Source organism: Petaurus breviceps, unplaced genomic scaffold (assembly GCF_028583685.1).
Source record: "Petaurus breviceps papuanus isolate PSGF00001 unplaced genomic scaffold, PetGlider_PUasm1.0 64, whole genome shotgun sequence".
NCBI lineage: Eukaryota > Metazoa > Chordata > Mammalia > Diprotodontia > Petauridae > Petaurus > Petaurus breviceps.
The window spans coordinates 6,539,632-6,557,743 of record NW_027186428.1 but is presented as its reverse complement, the minus strand read 5'-3'; the positions used below and the strand labels follow the sequence as shown (position 1 = coordinate 6,557,743).

Below are 18,112 nucleotides of genomic sequence, written 5' to 3'. Positions count from 1 at the left end.
CACCTTTTTTTGTTAACTCTTTAACTTTTGGTAACCTTGTTTCCAATTAGCATTTTTTCTTTGAGGTTTTGTTTGTAGCTGTTTTCACATTGTTGTCTTCTAAGTTTATGTCTTGGTCTTATCTTTCCTGCCACCTGTCAAGTTCTTTTTTGTTGTTGTTATTTGCTCATTTTCTCAGTCTTTTCTTCACTCTGAACTTTATGTTAAATTTAGATTCTGCTCACCTATGGGTGAAGGGGACACTGTGCTGGGCTTCAGGCTTTTTTATGCTGATGTTTTCTGATAACCAGTTCTGTGGAATAAAGTACATGCATTGTATGAAAAGTCATTTGGGCTGTTAGAGCTGGAAGGCATATGATCATATCCATAATGTGGCATTGTAGTTTGAGCCAAGTAACAATAAAAATAGCATTTATATAGTGCCCTAAGGTTTACAAAGCATTGTGTTTTATCTCATTTAAGCAAGTGCAAGGATTTTTCTTGTTATAATTTTGTTATCTTTTGTAGGTACCTTGTTTCTATACAGATGCTGAGAGAAGATCAGTACTGGATGCAACCCAGATTGCTGGTCTTAATTGTCTGCGATTGATGAATGAAACTACTGCAGGTAAAAGGGAATGCAGGGCTTGACTGTCTAATGTAAATAAAGTCATCAGATGATACTGTTTTGTTCTGTACTCTGCTTTTGGAATGTTTTCCTTTCCAACTCAAATTTCATCTTTTCCTGGAGACATTCTGAATATTCCAGCCATTAATAATCAGGCCCTTTTTTGAATACTTAAATTTTTACCATTCACTCTGGCACTTTCTATCTTTGCATATTAATTGGCATTTGTCTTATCTCTCTAGTTGTAAGCTTCTTGAGGTGAGGAATTATTTTAGTACTTGATTTCATCTTACAACACAAAACAGAGGAACAACACTTATCGTTAAATATAGTAAAAAATGCCTATGATTTGAATGGTGATAAGGATGATATATTTGTGTGTTTGTAGTATTAAAACTGGTATTGTTCACATTTTCAAGGCATCTTGCTAAGTTACAAATTTCTGAACTAGAGCCATAGTTAAAATCTTTATTAATTGGAGCGTTCAGCTTAATTGTGTAAGAATGCTGTGCAGATATTTCTGACATTGGTTTATATTAGTCTGCATTCCTGCCTTAGAAAACAGACCACATTGAGCATAATTTAACCTCATAAGGATTGTATAATGCGTAATTGGGTCATATTTTATCACAAAAGGCAATTGATTATTAGCTTTGTTTTTGTTTTGATTTTGGGAATAATGTCTGAGTTACACAGTTCTTTTAAGTGTAGAAGGTATAGGAGGTGGGCTGGATACTGTCTAACATTTAAGTTCTGTTTTGTTTTTTTGGCCTTTTGGAGGGCAATTGGGGTTAAATAACTTGCCCAAGGTTACATGGCTAGTTTTTTTGTGTGTGTTTGGGTGTTAAGTGTCTGAGGCTGGAACCAAACTCCAGTCCTCCTGACTCTGGGGCCGGAGCTTGGAGCTTTACTTACTGTGCCACCTAGCCACCCCAAAATATACTTTTTTTTTTTCTAAATAAATACTAAACTTTTTTTTTTTTTTTTTTGCTTTTTTTTGGGGGGAGGGCAATTGAGGTTAAATGACTTGTTCAAGGTCACATGGCTAGTTTTTGTGTTAAGTGTCTGAGGCCTGACTTGAACTCAGGTCTCCCTGACTCCTGGGCCAGTGCTCTATTCACTGCGCCACCTAGCCACCCCTTTAAGTTCTTTTGACTAAATCAGTGATATGAACCTGTCTTTTCTTGTTGCTACTATTTTTTCTCTTGATTTCCTACCCTCATTCACCAGTTACTTAGTTACATAGTGGTTTCCTATACAAACTGATTTAATTTTATTTAGAAGACTTCAAGCTTTTCGGCATTCTAGCTAATTCATAAAGCAGTATATCAGGTTACCTGTAACAAAATAGGACAGGACATTTCATCTGGGGTTTTGGTGAAACTAGGCTAGTAACAATAAAAACAAGTTTAAATATGAAATGTTCTTATTGATAATTGTTGAATAATACATCTAACCTTTGTTTTGTCTTGGTTAAACTTGTAGGAAGTAAGTGATAAGTTACACTTATATAGTGCTTTAAGATTTGTAAAGTGCTATCCTTACAATAGCTTTGTATGGTATAGATAGTGTGAGCACTAATATTTTCATTTTATTCATAAATAAATTGAGGCTTTATGAGGTTATAACTTACCCTTGGTTACATAGTTACCAAATGCCTAGATGCAAAGTGGTCCCATAATTTCAAGTCCAGCCTTATCACTAATGTCAGGCTGCCTTCTGTGATTTAGTTCACTTGTGGCATTAGCAGATAGAGCTGACTTAGAAGATCTGGCCTCAAGTCTACCTCTGTTACATACTGTGTGATTCTGGGCTGATCATTCAGCTTCTCAGTGTCCTAGCCCATAAGACTAAGGTTTTTGAGCAGTTGACTCTAGTGAAGCAGTAGGAGTGTCCTCAACAAGAGCTTCCTTAAATCAGTGAAATCATGAGTCTAAATGTTAACCAAAAAAAAAAAAAAAAAAAAAAAGCCTCTGAGAGCTTTGGTGTGACTGCCTTGATTTAAAAAGTGGGATTTTTAAAACCTCATTATTTGTAAACACATTAAAATCCTAATTACAGCTAAAGAAATCTTTTTTTTTGTTAGTATTAATAGTTTATTGTTTTGATTTTGGAAAATTTAACTGAATTTATAGCAGCTCTTCTTGTGACAAAGAATTGGATATTATGGGGATGTCCATCAGTTGTGGAATGACTGAACAAATTGTGTTATATGAATGTGATGGAATACTATTGTGCTATAAGAAATGATCAGACAGATTTCAGAAAAACCTGGAAAGGCATATAGGAACTGACACTGAGTGAGTTGAGCTGAACCAGGAGACCAGGAAAACATTGTATGCATTTATAGCCACATTGTTCGATGACTAAATTTGATAGACTTAATTCTTCTCAACAATGCAAGGTTCTAAGACAAATCCAAAAGATTCATGATGAAAAATGCTGTCCACATCCTGAGAAAGAGCTGTGGAATCTGAATGCAGATGGAAGCATACATATTTATTTTTTCTCCTATTTTTGTTATGTTTCTTTTTTCTCGTTCATCCCATTGGTTCTAATTCTTCTTTACATCATGACTAATGTGAAAATATGTTTAACGTGAATGTATATAGAGAGCCTCTGTCAGATTGCCCACCATCTTGGGGAGGGGGAGAGAATTTAAAACTCAAAATAGTATGAAAGTGAATGTTGGGGGGTTGCTAGGTGGTGCAGTGAGTAAAGTGCTGGCCCCAAGGGTTCCAGCCTCAGACACTTAACACCCACACAAAAAGAACTGGCTGTGTAACCTTGGGCAAGTTACTTAACCCCAATTACTTTTTTAAAAAAGGGGGGGGGGAATGTTAAATACTATTATACTATTAGTTGAAAAATAAATTACTTTTTAAAAAAGAAAATTGAAAAGATCTATAGTACAATGTCAAAACTATTGTTTGGTTCAGTAATTGTTTCTCCTCTAATTGTTTAGTCTTTCAGTAGCAGAGGACCTGGGTAGGAGCTGCTCAGGAGAGCTTGACAAGATAGCTGGGCTAGGGAGGAGGAAGTAAAAGGAACAGGGACAGCTTGGGGTCAGGATTCCTGGGTGAAGGCATTGGAGGAGAAGAGAGGGGGGAGGACATAATAATGAGGGCATTATAAAGGAAAAATGACAGTTTGGTAGTGATACTATATAAAGAAAAGGCTCTGATTTTGACTCCTGATGCTTCAAGAAGCAAAAGTCAAATTTTAAGATACAGAGTATCTTAAGCACAAATTTTAAGAAACTTTGCTTTTAAGAATATTTGTGGTAATTCACATTTTCTGGCCTCTTGTGGAGGGAAAGTCAGTGAATTAAACAAAACCTCAAAGCATTTTCATTTATGTATAATGTTCTAAGGTTTACATAGCACTTTCCTGAAGATAATGCTGTTTGTTAATACTTTTAGTACAAGTATATGCATTTTGCACATGAGGCACCTGAAGTTGAAAGAATAGTAACTTGCTTTGGTCATATAACTAGTTAAGATCAAGGCCAGTTCTTTTAAGTCTTAATTTCTACTATGTAAGAAACTATTTCTCTTAAATATTTTTCCTTTATATCTCACAGTGTTCCCATTTTAATGCCTCTAATTTTACTGTTGTAAAATATTGCCTGCCATTGAATGATAGTATGTTTTAATAAACTTAGAACATTTTCTCTTTTCTCTAGTTGCCCTTGCATATGGAATCTATAAACAAGATCTGCCTGCCCTGGAAGAGAAACCAAGAAATGTTGTGTTTGTTGACATGGGACATTCTGCCTACCAAGTGTCTGTGTGTGCATTCAACAAAGGAAAACTCAAAGTTAATATCCCTTTTCTATCAGGGGTTATGTGATTGTGGTATTTGGGTGGGTGGGTGGGGATGGATTTTGAGATAAATCTAGTATTAAATTATTTGTACCAACTCATTAAAATTACTTTTAGGCTTTTATGATTTGTGTACTAAAGTAGTATAGTATCACCATAGAGCCTTGTTCTTATAGGTCTTTTAAAAGTTAAGATAGGTACTAAAGACTAAAGCACGTAGATAGAACATTGTACTTGAACACAGGAATGTTTGAATTCTAATTCTGCCTCAGGCATTGATTAACCCTGTGACTTTAGACAAATAAGTTAACTGTAGAGACATCTGGCAGTACAATGGGTTGTTGTGAGGATCAAATGAGATAATATATGTAAAAACTCTTAGCACAGTCTTGGTACAAAGTAGGTACTATATTAATGCTTATTTCTTTCCTTCTTGTTCCCAGATAACTTCTTTGAATCTTAGTTTTATCATATGCAAAATGGGGATAATAATAACACCTCACAGGGCTATTGATATACTAAATACCAAATGCAATATATATCAGATATTAAATGAGATACTATATGTAAAGTTCTTTGCAAATATTAATGTACTATGTAAATATTAGCTGTTATGCCTGATAATAGCTTCTACTCTGTATCTTAAAATTCCTTACATCATCCCTCATTCTGTCTGTCTACTATTTTCTTTCTCTCTGAAGTCAACCCCTTTAGATGTACCATTTATTCCCTACTATCTCCTCTGGTAGGTTGCCCCTGCAATCATCTCTCTCTCATCTTGAATGTCTCCCTTTTTTCCTCTTTTATCATCAGTTTCTCTTCTTTTCCTTAATCTCTCTCTCCTTTGTCTTATTTTCATCTTTTCTTAGTTCACAGTCTCTCTCCCTACTCCACAGACATACTTATGTCTTCTCCATTCTTAGGAGGAAAAACCAAACCAAAATACTCACTTGACCATCACTCAACTCTTCTCTTTTATCTTTATTACTTTTCCAGAACCAGATTCCTAGAAAAAGTTCTCTAAATTTATTGCCTACACTTCTCTTCTTTCTTTTTCTTACTTAGCCTATTGTAATGTCTTTTGACTTCTATTACTCAAATCAAACTTTTCTCTCCAAAGTTACCAATGAGTCTCATCCTTTCTGAACTCTGCTACATTTGATACTGATAAACACATTGTACATGATAGACTCTCCTTAGAGAGTCTCTTGATTCTTCTCCACATGTCCATTCCTTCTCAGTTGTCTTTGTTGGATCATCATCCACATTCACCCAACTGTGTGTGTGTACCCCAAGACTGTGTTCTGGACATTTCTTCTTCTTTATCTGTACTCTCTTGGCAAACTCACCATCTTCCAGATAATGCTCATGTTAAACCTCACTATAATGAGTTGCAGCCTGGAGTCAGGAAGACTTGAGTTCAAATTCAGCCTCAGACTCTAGCTGTCACTTGTCTGTCAATCTCAGTTTCTTCATCTGCAAAATGGGGCTAATAACAGCATCTACATCAAGAATTGTTAGGATAAAATGTAAAGCACTTTGCAAAGCTTAAAGTTTTTTTTTCTTCCATTTTTGAAGGGGTGAAGGCAGGGCAATTGGAGTTAAGTGACTTGCCCAACGTTATACAGCTAGTAAATGTTAAGTGTCTGAGTCCAGATTTGAATTCAGGTCCTCCTGACTACGGGCTCCCTTCACTGTGCCACCTAGCTGCCCCTTATTTTTCTTGCTAATCTGAAAATTGATTGGAGCCTTTTGTTTTTATTAAGTAGGAAAGCTTAGGTACCTGTTTCTGTTTGCATGATTGCCTAAAAATTGATTGTAATGATTTTCCTAAAACATGTTTGGCCATGTCTCTCCCCCTACTCAATAAATTCTAGTGACTCCCTGTTGCCTCTAGGAGCAAATAAAAAGTGCTTTGTTTAGCATTACATTACAAACATTCAGGTCCTGTCTTGGTCAGGCCCCACCATCAGTTGTGGGACAGGGAAGATAGAAGGCTCTTATTTTTGGGATTCCGAAGTAGATGAGCAAAAGTAAGACCTGCATGTGGTTCCTGCATATTCAGCCCATCCTCACTGGCAAGTTATACCTCAAGCCTGTGGGTTGGTCTTCCCTAGACCATGCCCAGTGCTTATAGGAGTTCCCTCCAACTCATGAGTAGATTCTCCCCCTTTTTTCACACTGAGACTACCTTGACACTGTGGGGTATATGGAGTGTTCTAGGAGACTAGTACGTGTGTGAGCGCTTGCCAAACCCTTTTCAGGGCTGCTTGTTCACCGTTGGTGTCCACCTTCACCCAAGTCTCATCTGTGACTCCCAAGAACCTGTAGCAAGTGTAGCAGCCACATCCTGGTAAACAATCTTGGCATATAGGCTAAACCATGTTGAGAATAACCGATGGGCCACAAACCTGCCTGTTAGTTGAGGGGGAGGGGTGTCTTTCCCCAAGGATATGAAGGCAGGCTCTGTGGAGCTCTTAGAGCTAGGTCAGATGTTGAAGATGCCAAGGTTATCCAATGCATCCTTGGCCATTGCCAGTCTCCTCCTGACTTTTGTCTTGTCACTGACTTGGATGACTCAGAAGGGAGGAGTGAGACTGATCACTCTACCTCACTTAAATCCAATTCACACATGAGTCAAGACATCATCTTGTGATGTCATTGGTCCTCTTTGAAATCAACAACCTTGACCACCTCGTGTTGATTTTGAATAGAATAGTCTCCAAGTAGTAAAATATGGGTGTTCGATTTAAAAATAAAACCTGAAGACTTCCTTCATTAGGCAAATTACTACTATTATTGTCATTAGAAAAATAAGTTTGATCTATAACATATTAAAATTCTAATTGGATTATAAACTTTAAACATAAAGGCCAATTTTTTAAAAGATGGAAGAAGGTAGTGTTAAATTCTAGTTGTGAGAATTTAAAGGTTAAAAATATAAGTAGAATTTAGTAAGGATTAGGTTGAAATGCTGGTTTTTTATTAAAATACTAAAAATTTCTTTTGTAGTAAACTGTACAATCAAGATACAAAGAACCAATTGGGGAAGACATTGTAAGATAGATTTAAAATTTTTTTTGCTTTTTGGAGGGGAGAAGGCAGGACAACTGGGGTTAGGTGACTTGCCCGAGGTCACACAGCTAGTAAGTACTAAGTGTCTGAGACCGAATTTGAACTCAGTTCCTCCTGACTGTAGGGCTGGTGCTTTTATTCATTGCGCCACCTAGCAGCCCCCAAAAAACTAATTTAAATGCCATAAAACAAAGCCACATACTGCTGCAGTTACTTTCAAAATAGTGGAATCTTTAGATTCTAAGGTTCAGATTTAAGACTTAAATATAGGTCCCCTAATTCCAAATCCATCTATCTTTTACACTTAACCACACTGTCTGTGTGAAAAATCTGATAGAAAACCGTTTTAGTTATTTAAAAAAACAAACTTGCCCCAGTAATCTTATTATTGAGAGAATTTACTTGGAGAGTATTATCGGAGAAAAAAGGTATAATAGTAAAACATTATAGTAACATTGTTATTGCAAAAACCTGGAAACTGAAGTGTCCTATAGTTGGGGAAAGGATGACTAAGTCATAATGTATCAACATAGTGAGAATAGTGTAATTCCAGAACTGGCAGATTTTGCTGAGCTACTCTTTATCTTTGAAAGATTGTGGCAGGTAAAAAAATATCTTGGGGCTAAAGAAGGTCAAGCATTCTGATTTTTAGAAAAGGGGATAATTGTGGAGCCCTGTATATCATAGTGAGTTTGACTTCACTCCCTGTCAGAATTCTAAAATGTTCTATCAGAAAGATGGTTGGCAACTAGAAGAGGAAATGATAATTAGAAATAACCTTGGCTTCAGCAAGTCATTTTAGTCTAACTTGATTTCCTTTGTTTTAAAAGATTACAATACAGGCTTATCGTGGGAAGGCTATGTAGATATGATTTGCCTGGTTTTTTGGTATAGCATTTATTTTTCATAATATGTTGTAGAAAAGATGGATTGATGTGGACTAGACAATTGTACTGTTAAATGGATTTCAAACTGGTTAAATGGCCAGATCCAAAGATTATTTTGTAATTGGTTCAGTGTCAGTTTTGAAAGAGGTTCTCCAGAGAGCTCTAATTGGCCTTATGTTACTTAGTATTTTTATCGTGACTTGGATAATAACATAGATGCCATCATTCTCAGATACTTGATAATGGGAGAGATAGCTGATATGATATATCCCTGAAAATCTAGGCAGTCTGCAACAGTGATTTCAGTCTGGTAAAATGAAATTCAGTAGTGATAAATGTAGCATATTTACTGTTGTGCCCAAAAAATTTAACTTCATAAATATAAGATGAAGGGAGGCATGGTTAGATAGTAGTTTGTCTGAAAAAGAGCTAGGAGCTTCATTGGGGCAAAAGTCAAGATCATTATAAGGTAGCAGTGTAATGTGGCAACCAAACCCCCCCCCCCAGAACTTAATGCAGACTTGGGCTATGTTCAGGGAAGCGTAGATTTCAGGAATCAGGCGTTAAGTTATGCTTTCTTACAGTTCTGTGTCAGTGGAGGGCTTTGATTCCTTGTCATGAGACCAGTTTTAAGGAACTGAGGATGTTCAACTCAGAAAAGAAATTTTGGTGGGTGGGCTGGGGAGTCAGGACTGATAATTGTGTTTGAATTTTGCAAGGGTGGTCATGTTGGAGGAGGATTGTGTAGTTCTTTTTGTTCAGGCAGCATTGGTGTAGAGATTTCAAGGATTAAATTTAAGCTTGATTCAAGCAAAAACAGGCTTTCCATAGCACATTGTAGGAGGACAGTGTGGTTAAGTGTAAAAGATAGATGGATTTGGAATTAGGGGACCTATATTTAAGTCTTAAATCTGAACCTTACTCCTTTCTGACCTTGGGAAGAAAGTTACCTTACCTCTAAAATGAGAGTTCTTCCAACTTATTCTGTGATTCTGTGAATGGGTGGGCTGCTTCTGGAAGTGATAGATTTCTCATGATGAGTTCTTTTTTTTGCCTTTTGGAGGGCAGTTGGGGTTAAGTAACTTGCCTGAGGTTACACTGCTAGTATTTTTGTGTGGGTGTTAAGTGTCTGAGGCCAGAAGAGCTCAGGTCCTCCTGACTCCAGGGCTGGGGTGCTTTACTCACTGCGCCACCTAGCCACCCTAATGATAAAGAGTTCTTGAGGAAACAGCTGTGTGGCATTTATTTTAATGTTTAGAAGGAATTGTTTTTCAGGTCTGGGTTGGACTCAGTGAACTCTAAAGTTCCTTTAAGCTCTGAAATTCTTTGATTCTGTGATACATAAGCTTGGGGATATGTAAGTGTTTATGGAAAGATCTATAAAAATTTGAGGAAAATGGAAGCAGGAAGGTAAGAATAGCTTACATGGGAGTGGCTAGGTAACACAGTGAATAGAACACCAGCCCTGGAGTCCAGAGCACCTGAGTTCAAATTTGGCCTTAGATTCTTGACACACTTACTAGCTGTGTGACTTTGGGCAAGTCACTTAACCCCAATTGCCCTCCAAAAAGCAAAAATATGGAAAAAAAAAAAAAGAATAGCTTACATATCAACAATTTTTTATAAAGGGGGAGAAATGTGCATGTGGACATATAGCAATAAATAGGCAAAAAGAAAATGACATGCAGTAAGTGACCAGTGAATTTTATATATACCCAGTGTATTTCATATGATAAAAATTAGTGTATTTAATGTACTCAAATATAAATAGTTGATGTTTAAAACCAGTTTCATAATGCTATTTTTTTTTTTAAGCAATTGGGGTTAAGTAACTTGCTCAAGGTTAGATGGCCAGTTATTTCTGGGTGTGGTGCTAAGTATCTGAGCCTGGATTCAATTCCCAGGTCATCCCGACACTGGGGCCGATGCTCTTACTTGCTGTGCTACCTGGCCACCCCCATAATGCTTTTTCAAGTGTTAAACTTTTAGAATTTAGTGCAAAGGCACCCAGTCTCCTGTGTCAAGGGATATATTAGGACCTTGTCAATAAGTAGAGATGGGAAGTTTGGTGAAGCTGGAGGGACTGTAAGCTTCCAAAGCTTAGAACAGCACTAAGATTCTTAGGATGTCCAGTATTAAAAGGACCAAACTTCCTTTTATTTAGAAGATTGCACCTGTCATGTAAAGACATTGAGTTTGTTTTTTCCAATTTTTGTTTGTTTTTATCCTCTTTGGGTACTAACTTAAGCAGATAATCTCCCTTCTTCACAGAGTTGTTGTAAAGAAAGTGTTTTGCCAACATTAAAGCACTATGTCAGTGCGAAGAATTGATGTTTATTAATAATAACACATTTTTCAGTTGATCGCTAATTGGAGTAATATAATCACATTCTTCCTTAGGTTCTTGCCACTGCATTTGATCCAACATTGGGAGGTAGAAAATTTGATGAGATGTTAGTAAATCACTTCTGTGAAGAATTTGGGAAGAAGTATAAACTAGATATCAAGTCCAAAATTCGTGCATTGTTGCGACTTTATCAGGAGTGTGAAAAGCTGAAGAAATTGATGAGTGCAAATGCTTCAGATCTCCCTATGAACATAGAATGTTTCATGAATGATGTTGATGTATCTGGAATTATGAACAGGTATATCTCAGGATTTCAAAATAATGGTTAAAAATGACTTTTAAGCTTAGGTTTTACTGTATTATTCTTAACCATGAACCTGAAATTTGAATATAATCAGAGATTCTTATTTGAGATGGTTAATAATCTAATTTTAGAGAGGAGCAAAGCTGAAACCTCAGATTAAACTGACCTTTTTATTTTCACTGTGACTGAAATTAATTTCTAATAAAATTAAGCTACTATTCATTTGCATGTTTTTGATTAATGTTTGAGTTAACTGAGCATTGCTATAAATAACCTACATAAACTAGAAATTTTCAGATAGGTCCGAACAAATACTTCAAATTGAAAGTATTCATTTATTTAATCTTTCCTTCAGAAGGTATCATTCCTTGATGGCTTCCTTATAAGCCTCTTCAAATTTCTATGTGTTAGTTCTTGACAACAAATAGTCTGTCTCCAGGTCTTTCTAAGTTGGTATATAGACTCTGAGCTTGTGTTTATTTGGAGTAGTTGTCAAGAACCCAGAGCCCACCTTTGGCCATGAAAACTTTTTTTGACAAAGTTGAGAGCAGATTATATTCTTTGTATTTTGTATTATAACTTCAGTGACTAGCAAGTGAGTGCCCAGTTCTTAGTGGGTGCTTAATAATAGATACTTGATTGAAAAGTTTGGAAAGGTATGATCTAACTTCTTGTTCAAAGGTATGAAGTAGAAGTGAGACGCAATTAAAGATGGTACTTTACAGTTGTTAACTTTATTAAAGGAAGGTTTATTTTCTTGGCTGTAGAAGGGAGAATTTAAGTTTTTATTGAGGCTGCTAATTAGTACCTATGGGTTGGGTGGTCGAAGATCTATTTAAAGCGGCACAGTCCAACTGAGTTCAGAAGTCTTAGGGTATTAAGGGGGCAAGTAGATTTTTTTTTTAAATCGTAGTTCATTAAAAGGAAAATGTAATTTAACTTGTCATTTCTTAAAATAGGAGCAAATTTCTGGAGATGTGTGATGATCTCTTAGCTAGAGTGGAGCCACCACTTCGAAGTGTTTTGGAACAAGCCAGTAAGTTCTTATTGTTAGGTAATAAGTAAATATATCTCAAAGCCAAACATTTAACTACTTCACTGAGAACTTAAGACATTTTAAGTACCATTTCCTACAATTGCCTGTAAAAGTTCCATAATAGGAGCTATTTGATTTACTTAGGATGATTTTTATCACTTCCTAAGTTTTCCTTTTCTAATATTTAGGAAAATTCAAAAATAGAGGATCCAGATAAAGCCTTGGTAATTATAATTCAGATACTTATATGTAAAATGTTGGCTATTTTTTTTTTAATTAAAATTTTATTGATATTCTGAATTAGAGTTTTGCGGTTTTTTGTTGTTGTTGTCGTCATTTTTAAAGCAATTGGGGTTAAGTAACTTGCCCAAGGTTACAGGGCCTGTTATTTTGTGTGGGTATTAAGTATCTGAAGCCAGAACCTCTGGTCTTCCTGACTCGAGGGCCGGCGCTCTTACTCACTGTGCCACCTAACTGCCCCTGAGGTTTTTTTTTAATGCTAATAATGATTGTCTCATTGCCTTTGGGGATTTTGATATTTTATTAGTATTGGACAAGCTAACACTGACTTTCTAAAAAAAAAAAATAATTAAAAATGTTGACATTTTGTTTTGAAATAGACTGGCTTTTCCCAACAAACTTTCTTACAGAGTACATTCCCTGGAAAAGTTGGATTCATCCACTGTTTTTAACAGAAAAAATGTCTTTTAAGTTTGACAATGTGATACTAACTTTGACTATTTTTTAAATATAAATTCTGTAATGTTTTCTATGTGCTTCCTAGATCCCAGTTTTGTAGATAGTTTTGTAGTCTTATACTCATCAGTTACATAAGCTATATTTAGGTTGGAGAAGAGAAGCTGAGTGTTCCTAATAATTGTCCTTAGGTATACATACGAAAGGCTTTTCTATGGAAGATGGTGATCAACCGTTATCACCAGGAAGGCCAGAACAAGCGAAAATGGATTCAGTTGCAGAGAGAGGAGTTGAGGTTAGATATAGACACGATTGCTTTACACATAATAGGCAATAGACATAAAGCCAATAAATGATTGTTTAATGAATAGAAACAGAGATATCTTGAAAGAGGGGTTAAGATGCTGCAGTAGACTTATGTGAAAGCTTTGGAGATGGACCGATCCCAGAACAAGCTCCTTTCACTTAGGATGCCTTGGCTACAGCCATTCATGTCATCTTGGCTTAAAGGTTTTTCTCTTTTTACAAAACAAAACAACCTTGTCAAGATTGATAGTGCCACCTGACACTTTCCTGTCTCCTAGGAAATTTTATTTGTACCACCATATATACATATTTATATATAATATATATATTTATTTATACCAGCATATAGATTCAGAATGGGGGGCTCTGATAACCAGTGAGAACATTGTTTCTCCAACAAGGTAACTCTTATCTTGGGGTACCTCTAGTTAGAAAACAAAATCACTTATTCAGAGGTTGCCATATTATGTATATTCTAGGTGTAGTTCTGTCATTATCAGTCATGTAATTTTCCTTTCTGACTCAATTTGTACTTTTAACTTCACTCTGGACCTTCATTGTCTAATTAACATAGCTAATGATGAAAAAGATAGTTGGGAATGAAATTTTAAAATTCAGGTAAATATTTTGGGCAATATTATATACTTTTTATTCTTTTAAATAGAGTTAAAGAAAGAGGATATTTATGCAGTAGAGATAGTTGGTGGTGCCACTAGGATCCCTGCAGTGAAAGAGAAGATCAGCAAATTCTTTGGTAAAGAACTTAGTACAACATTAAATGCAGATGAAGCAGTCACACGAGGGTGTGCATTGCAGGTGAGTTGATTTCATGAACTACTAGTAGTTTCAGTTAATTTCACACAAGTCCATGGGTAGGTTGTTTCGTGAGACATAATATGGCAGTGGCTTATTCTGCCATCTATTTGATTACAATTTGGTGTCAGAATATAAGTAATATTAACTATTCTTCAAATTAAGATTTTGAAATGTTTGTTTTCATCACTTCTTTTTTTGTTGTTTTTTTTTTTTTTTTGAGGGCAATTGGGGTTAAGTGACTTGCCCAAAGTCACAAGGCTAGTTATTGTGTCAAGTGTCTGAGGCCTTATTTGAACTCAGGGCCTCCTGACTCCAGGGTTGGTGCTCTATTCCACCTAGCCACCCCCATAACTTTTTTTTTTTTTTTTGGCCTTTTGGAGGGCAGTTGGGATTAAGTAATTTGCTCAAGGTTACACGGCTAGTATTTTTGTGTGTTAAGTGTCTAAGGCCAGAACCGAACTCAGGTCCTCCTGACTCTGGGGCTGGCGCTTTACTCATTATGCCACCTAGCTGCCCTCCCCCCTCATAACTTCTTAAAATGGAAAGTAACATTACTGGAATAAAATAATACTTAATTGCACATATTAAGAAATTTAAGATAAATTTGCCTACAAAAATAGCAAAATATATGCTCTAAAACTAAACCTAGGTCATTACTAGAATTTTGACAAATCATATTGTGCTGATTGGCAGAAAGGAGGAAGGAACTAAAATTAGACATTGTTAAACTACATTCCTTTGTCACTGAAGTCTTTTGTTGACTTGGTAAGTTCTAGATGAACCATGCCATACAGATAGATAATTTTTCAGAAGACAGGCTTATAAAATTTACTTTAGCAAATGCTGATTCTGACACAATACAATAAGAATGTATATTCAAATATATGAATTCATTTTTAAGGTAGAACAAATAAATATTTGTCAAAAATCAATGTTAAAGATATGACGATAATGAATTTAAAGTATTATTTTGACTATATATACCTGTAAAATTTTAATAGATAATTTGTTGTTTTAGTGTGCAATATTGTCTCCTGCTTTCAAAGTTCGAGAGTTTTCTACAACTGATGTAGTACCATATCCAATATCTCTTCGATGGAATTCCCCAGCAGAAGAAGGAATAAGGTAATAAGATCTCCCAGCAATTTAATGCTTGGATCTATCTTCTTTGTAGCATCTTTCACAATTTTATTGAATTGTCTATAGCATAGATTTAAATAAGGCAGGTTTATCACCGGAAAAGCTGTCAGAATAAATATTTTATATATATAGTTTTGCACCATGCTAGGGGCCTTGAGGTATTAAAATTTTAGATGACAATCTATTCCCTTCCTGAATTTATGTTCAATTATATCTTTATTTTTTTTAACAGACTATGGTAATATGTTTTTTAGAAAAAATATTGGAATTGATTAAAGCCAAGAATAAATTAAAGTTAGAATGTACTTTAAAATATTATGGTTATTCTAAATGTTTGTCTTTCTTTTCCTTTTTAGTGATTGTGAAGTCTTCCCGAAGAATCATGCAGCCCCATTCTCTAAAGTTCTTACATTTTATAGGAAGGAACCATTTAATCTTGAGGCCTATTACAGTTCTCCTAAGGATTTACCTTACCCAGATCCCGCTATAGGTATTTTAAAGGGGTTAGGAATAAAATGGTGGATATTCGCAGAATTTTTCCTATTGTATACTTGGAGAATTAAGGGATCCAGAAATATTAGGAGATAAGTAAAAATTCTAAAATTTGGTGCAGTGGAAAGAATGTAAAACTTTTAAGACCCAGTACCTGGTTTCCCTTCTCTGGTCTTCAATTTATTCATTCCTGAAATATGGAAGATGACTTCTCTCTTTGGCCCTTTTGGGTCTGATCCTACTGAGGCTCAGAACTGATTAAATCAGAAAATACTTATAATATGTTCACATAATTGATTAGAAAGAAACAGAATATAAGTAAACAATACAAGAAGTGTTACAGTTCAGGTTATGTTAAATGCCAAAGGAATGATAGTTGTAGTTCTAGAGAATGAAGAGATCATTGACAAGCTATCCTGATTAGGGAAGGCTTTGGTGAAGAATAATGCATGGATTTGTATTTGGTGCTAAGAAGTAAGAAAACACCTCATACTAGGAGGATAACCCAAGCGCAGTTATAGAAATGGCAGTGCATATTTGGGGGAGCATGTTTAGAGCAAAAGGTTTCTATTTAGAAGTAGGAGATAATGTTGGGGGTAGGTTGGAGGGTACCTGAGTGCTAGAAATTTGAATTTTAGCTGTAGTGAGTAACTGGAAATTATTAAGGTAAGTGGTATGTGGATGACCATGACAATGTGACTTCAGGTTGTGTGGTAAGACAGTGGAGTGAGATGAAATTGAAGTATTAAGAAACAGTGGAGCCATTTTGATAATTATAGATGCTTTTATATTTCAGGCACAGATCAGCAGGCCTATAATAGGATGGCTTGAATGAAGAGGAATAGAGTGCTATAGAAGCAAGAATTAACAAAACTTACTATTTTTTTGAGAGTACCCTTAAGTTTTACATTACTTAAAGTGACCATTAAAAATTATTTGCAGGTGCCATGGGATACTAATTGTATTAGGGCTTGGTTTTAATCTGGATCTCCATTTGTAGTTTCTTGTTCTCATTTCTTTTTGCTTATTTTACAGTTTCTTTTATTAATTAAGCATTGTTCTCCTTTGTCCCTGATATGTTTAGCCCAATTTTTGGTTCAGAAGGTGACTCCTCAGACTGATGGATCCAGTTCAAAAGTGAAAGTAAAAGTTCGAGTCAATGTGCATGGTATTTTCAGTGTTTCTAGTGCATCCCTTGTGGAAGTACACAAGTCTGATGAATGTGAAGAGCCTATGGAAACCGATCAACATGCAAAAGAGGAAGAGGTAATTTCAGACCCTAAAAGCCTGAACACGCTAAACCCAGTAAAAGAGTAGTAACAAACTGGCTAGATGATTAGTATTTGACAAATTGAGGTCCTTGTCTAAAATAATCTTTGTATGTTAAATACAGTTGGTGGGGGCAGCTAGCACATTGGATAGAGCACTGGCCCTGGAGTCAGGAGGACCTGAGTTCAAATGGGGCCTCAGACACTATGTGACTCTGGGCAAGTTACTTAACCCTGATTACCTCTTCTCTCCCCCTTCAAAAAAAGAATCAAAACATAAACATAGTTGGTGTTACAGAAAAGAAGATAAATGATTCTCATGGGTAGTTTTGTTTTTATTCTGCTTAGTTTGTTGTGGTGTTTGAAGGTTTAGAAGATTTTGAATGGGTCATTTCTGCTTATTTCACTTTATAATAGATTCAGTTATATCTTGTTGAAACTATGATATGTAGATTTTATGGAATTTATTATTTCTGTATTTCCTTTTTATTAGTTTTTGTTATTTTAGAGGAGGAGGTTGGTCAGATCCCTTTCTCCTAGGATGTGAAAATATACTTAAGGCCTCAAACTTTACTCAGATAAATCAAAATCAAAAAGGGAGTCAAGGCTTCCCAAATAATTTGATTTGAGGAAGAATCAGTATTGATACTGATTCTGTAGGCAAGTAAATCTGATGCTGATCTATAGGCATGTAAACCTTCTCTGAATCAGCCCATTATGAACCCTCTAACTGTAGTTTTAATCTGTAACTGCACTTAGTTTGTAATATATCTGTTTAATTAAGTTTGTTCACTTAAGGGTTATGTGAGAATATGATTCTGCTTAGCTAAATTTGTTGAACTTTTATGATAGTTGAGGAAGCATGGAATTATGAATGTTTTAACTTATAGATTAAAACAATGTATGGGATTGCAACATATAGAAGAATTATTTCTTTGTCACTTTAACATAATTTTGTCTATAAGAAACCTTGTTAGAATCCTAGGTTTTGTTCTAGATTTACTTTTCTATCCCTCTGAACCTATGCTTAAGGATGATAAAACCTAGGCTTTTGCCTCTCTAATTTCTGCATTGTGGTAGAACTATTTTGGTGGAAGTTGCCTCCTATATGAACATAATCAGGAGGTATTTCTCCCATAACACAAGTCTGACCATCTCATTTCCATACTCAGTAAATGCCATGACTGCCATGACTTCCATCTTGCAGCTGGGTTCATGTGTCAACTCTTCTCTTTTGATGTTCTATGCCCTTCATAATCTGCCTCCAGCCTGCCTTTTCATCATGATCCATGTGTTACCTCTTGTTCTGCCACA

General features: G+C 35.6%; 1 protein-coding gene across 1 annotated transcript in view; it reads left to right on the top strand.

Moving 5' to 3' along the window:
* HSPA4 (heat shock protein family A (Hsp70) member 4) overlaps positions 1-18,112 on the top strand; it is a 45,675-nt gene that overhangs the window by 18,838 nt on the left and 8,725 nt on the right. The window contains exons 5-12 of the mRNA XM_069103841.1: positions 508-607; positions 4,293-4,426; positions 10,794-11,038; positions 12,004-12,080; positions 13,747-13,898; positions 14,917-15,023; positions 15,395-15,528; positions 16,615-16,796. Of these exons, the coding sequence (XP_068959942.1) occupies positions 508-607; positions 4,293-4,426; positions 10,794-11,038; positions 12,004-12,080; positions 13,747-13,898; positions 14,917-15,023; positions 15,395-15,528; positions 16,615-16,796 (1,131 nt within the window). The remainder of the gene's footprint in view (positions 1-507; positions 608-4,292; positions 4,427-10,793; positions 11,039-12,003; positions 12,081-13,746; positions 13,899-14,916; positions 15,024-15,394; positions 15,529-16,614; positions 16,797-18,112) is intronic.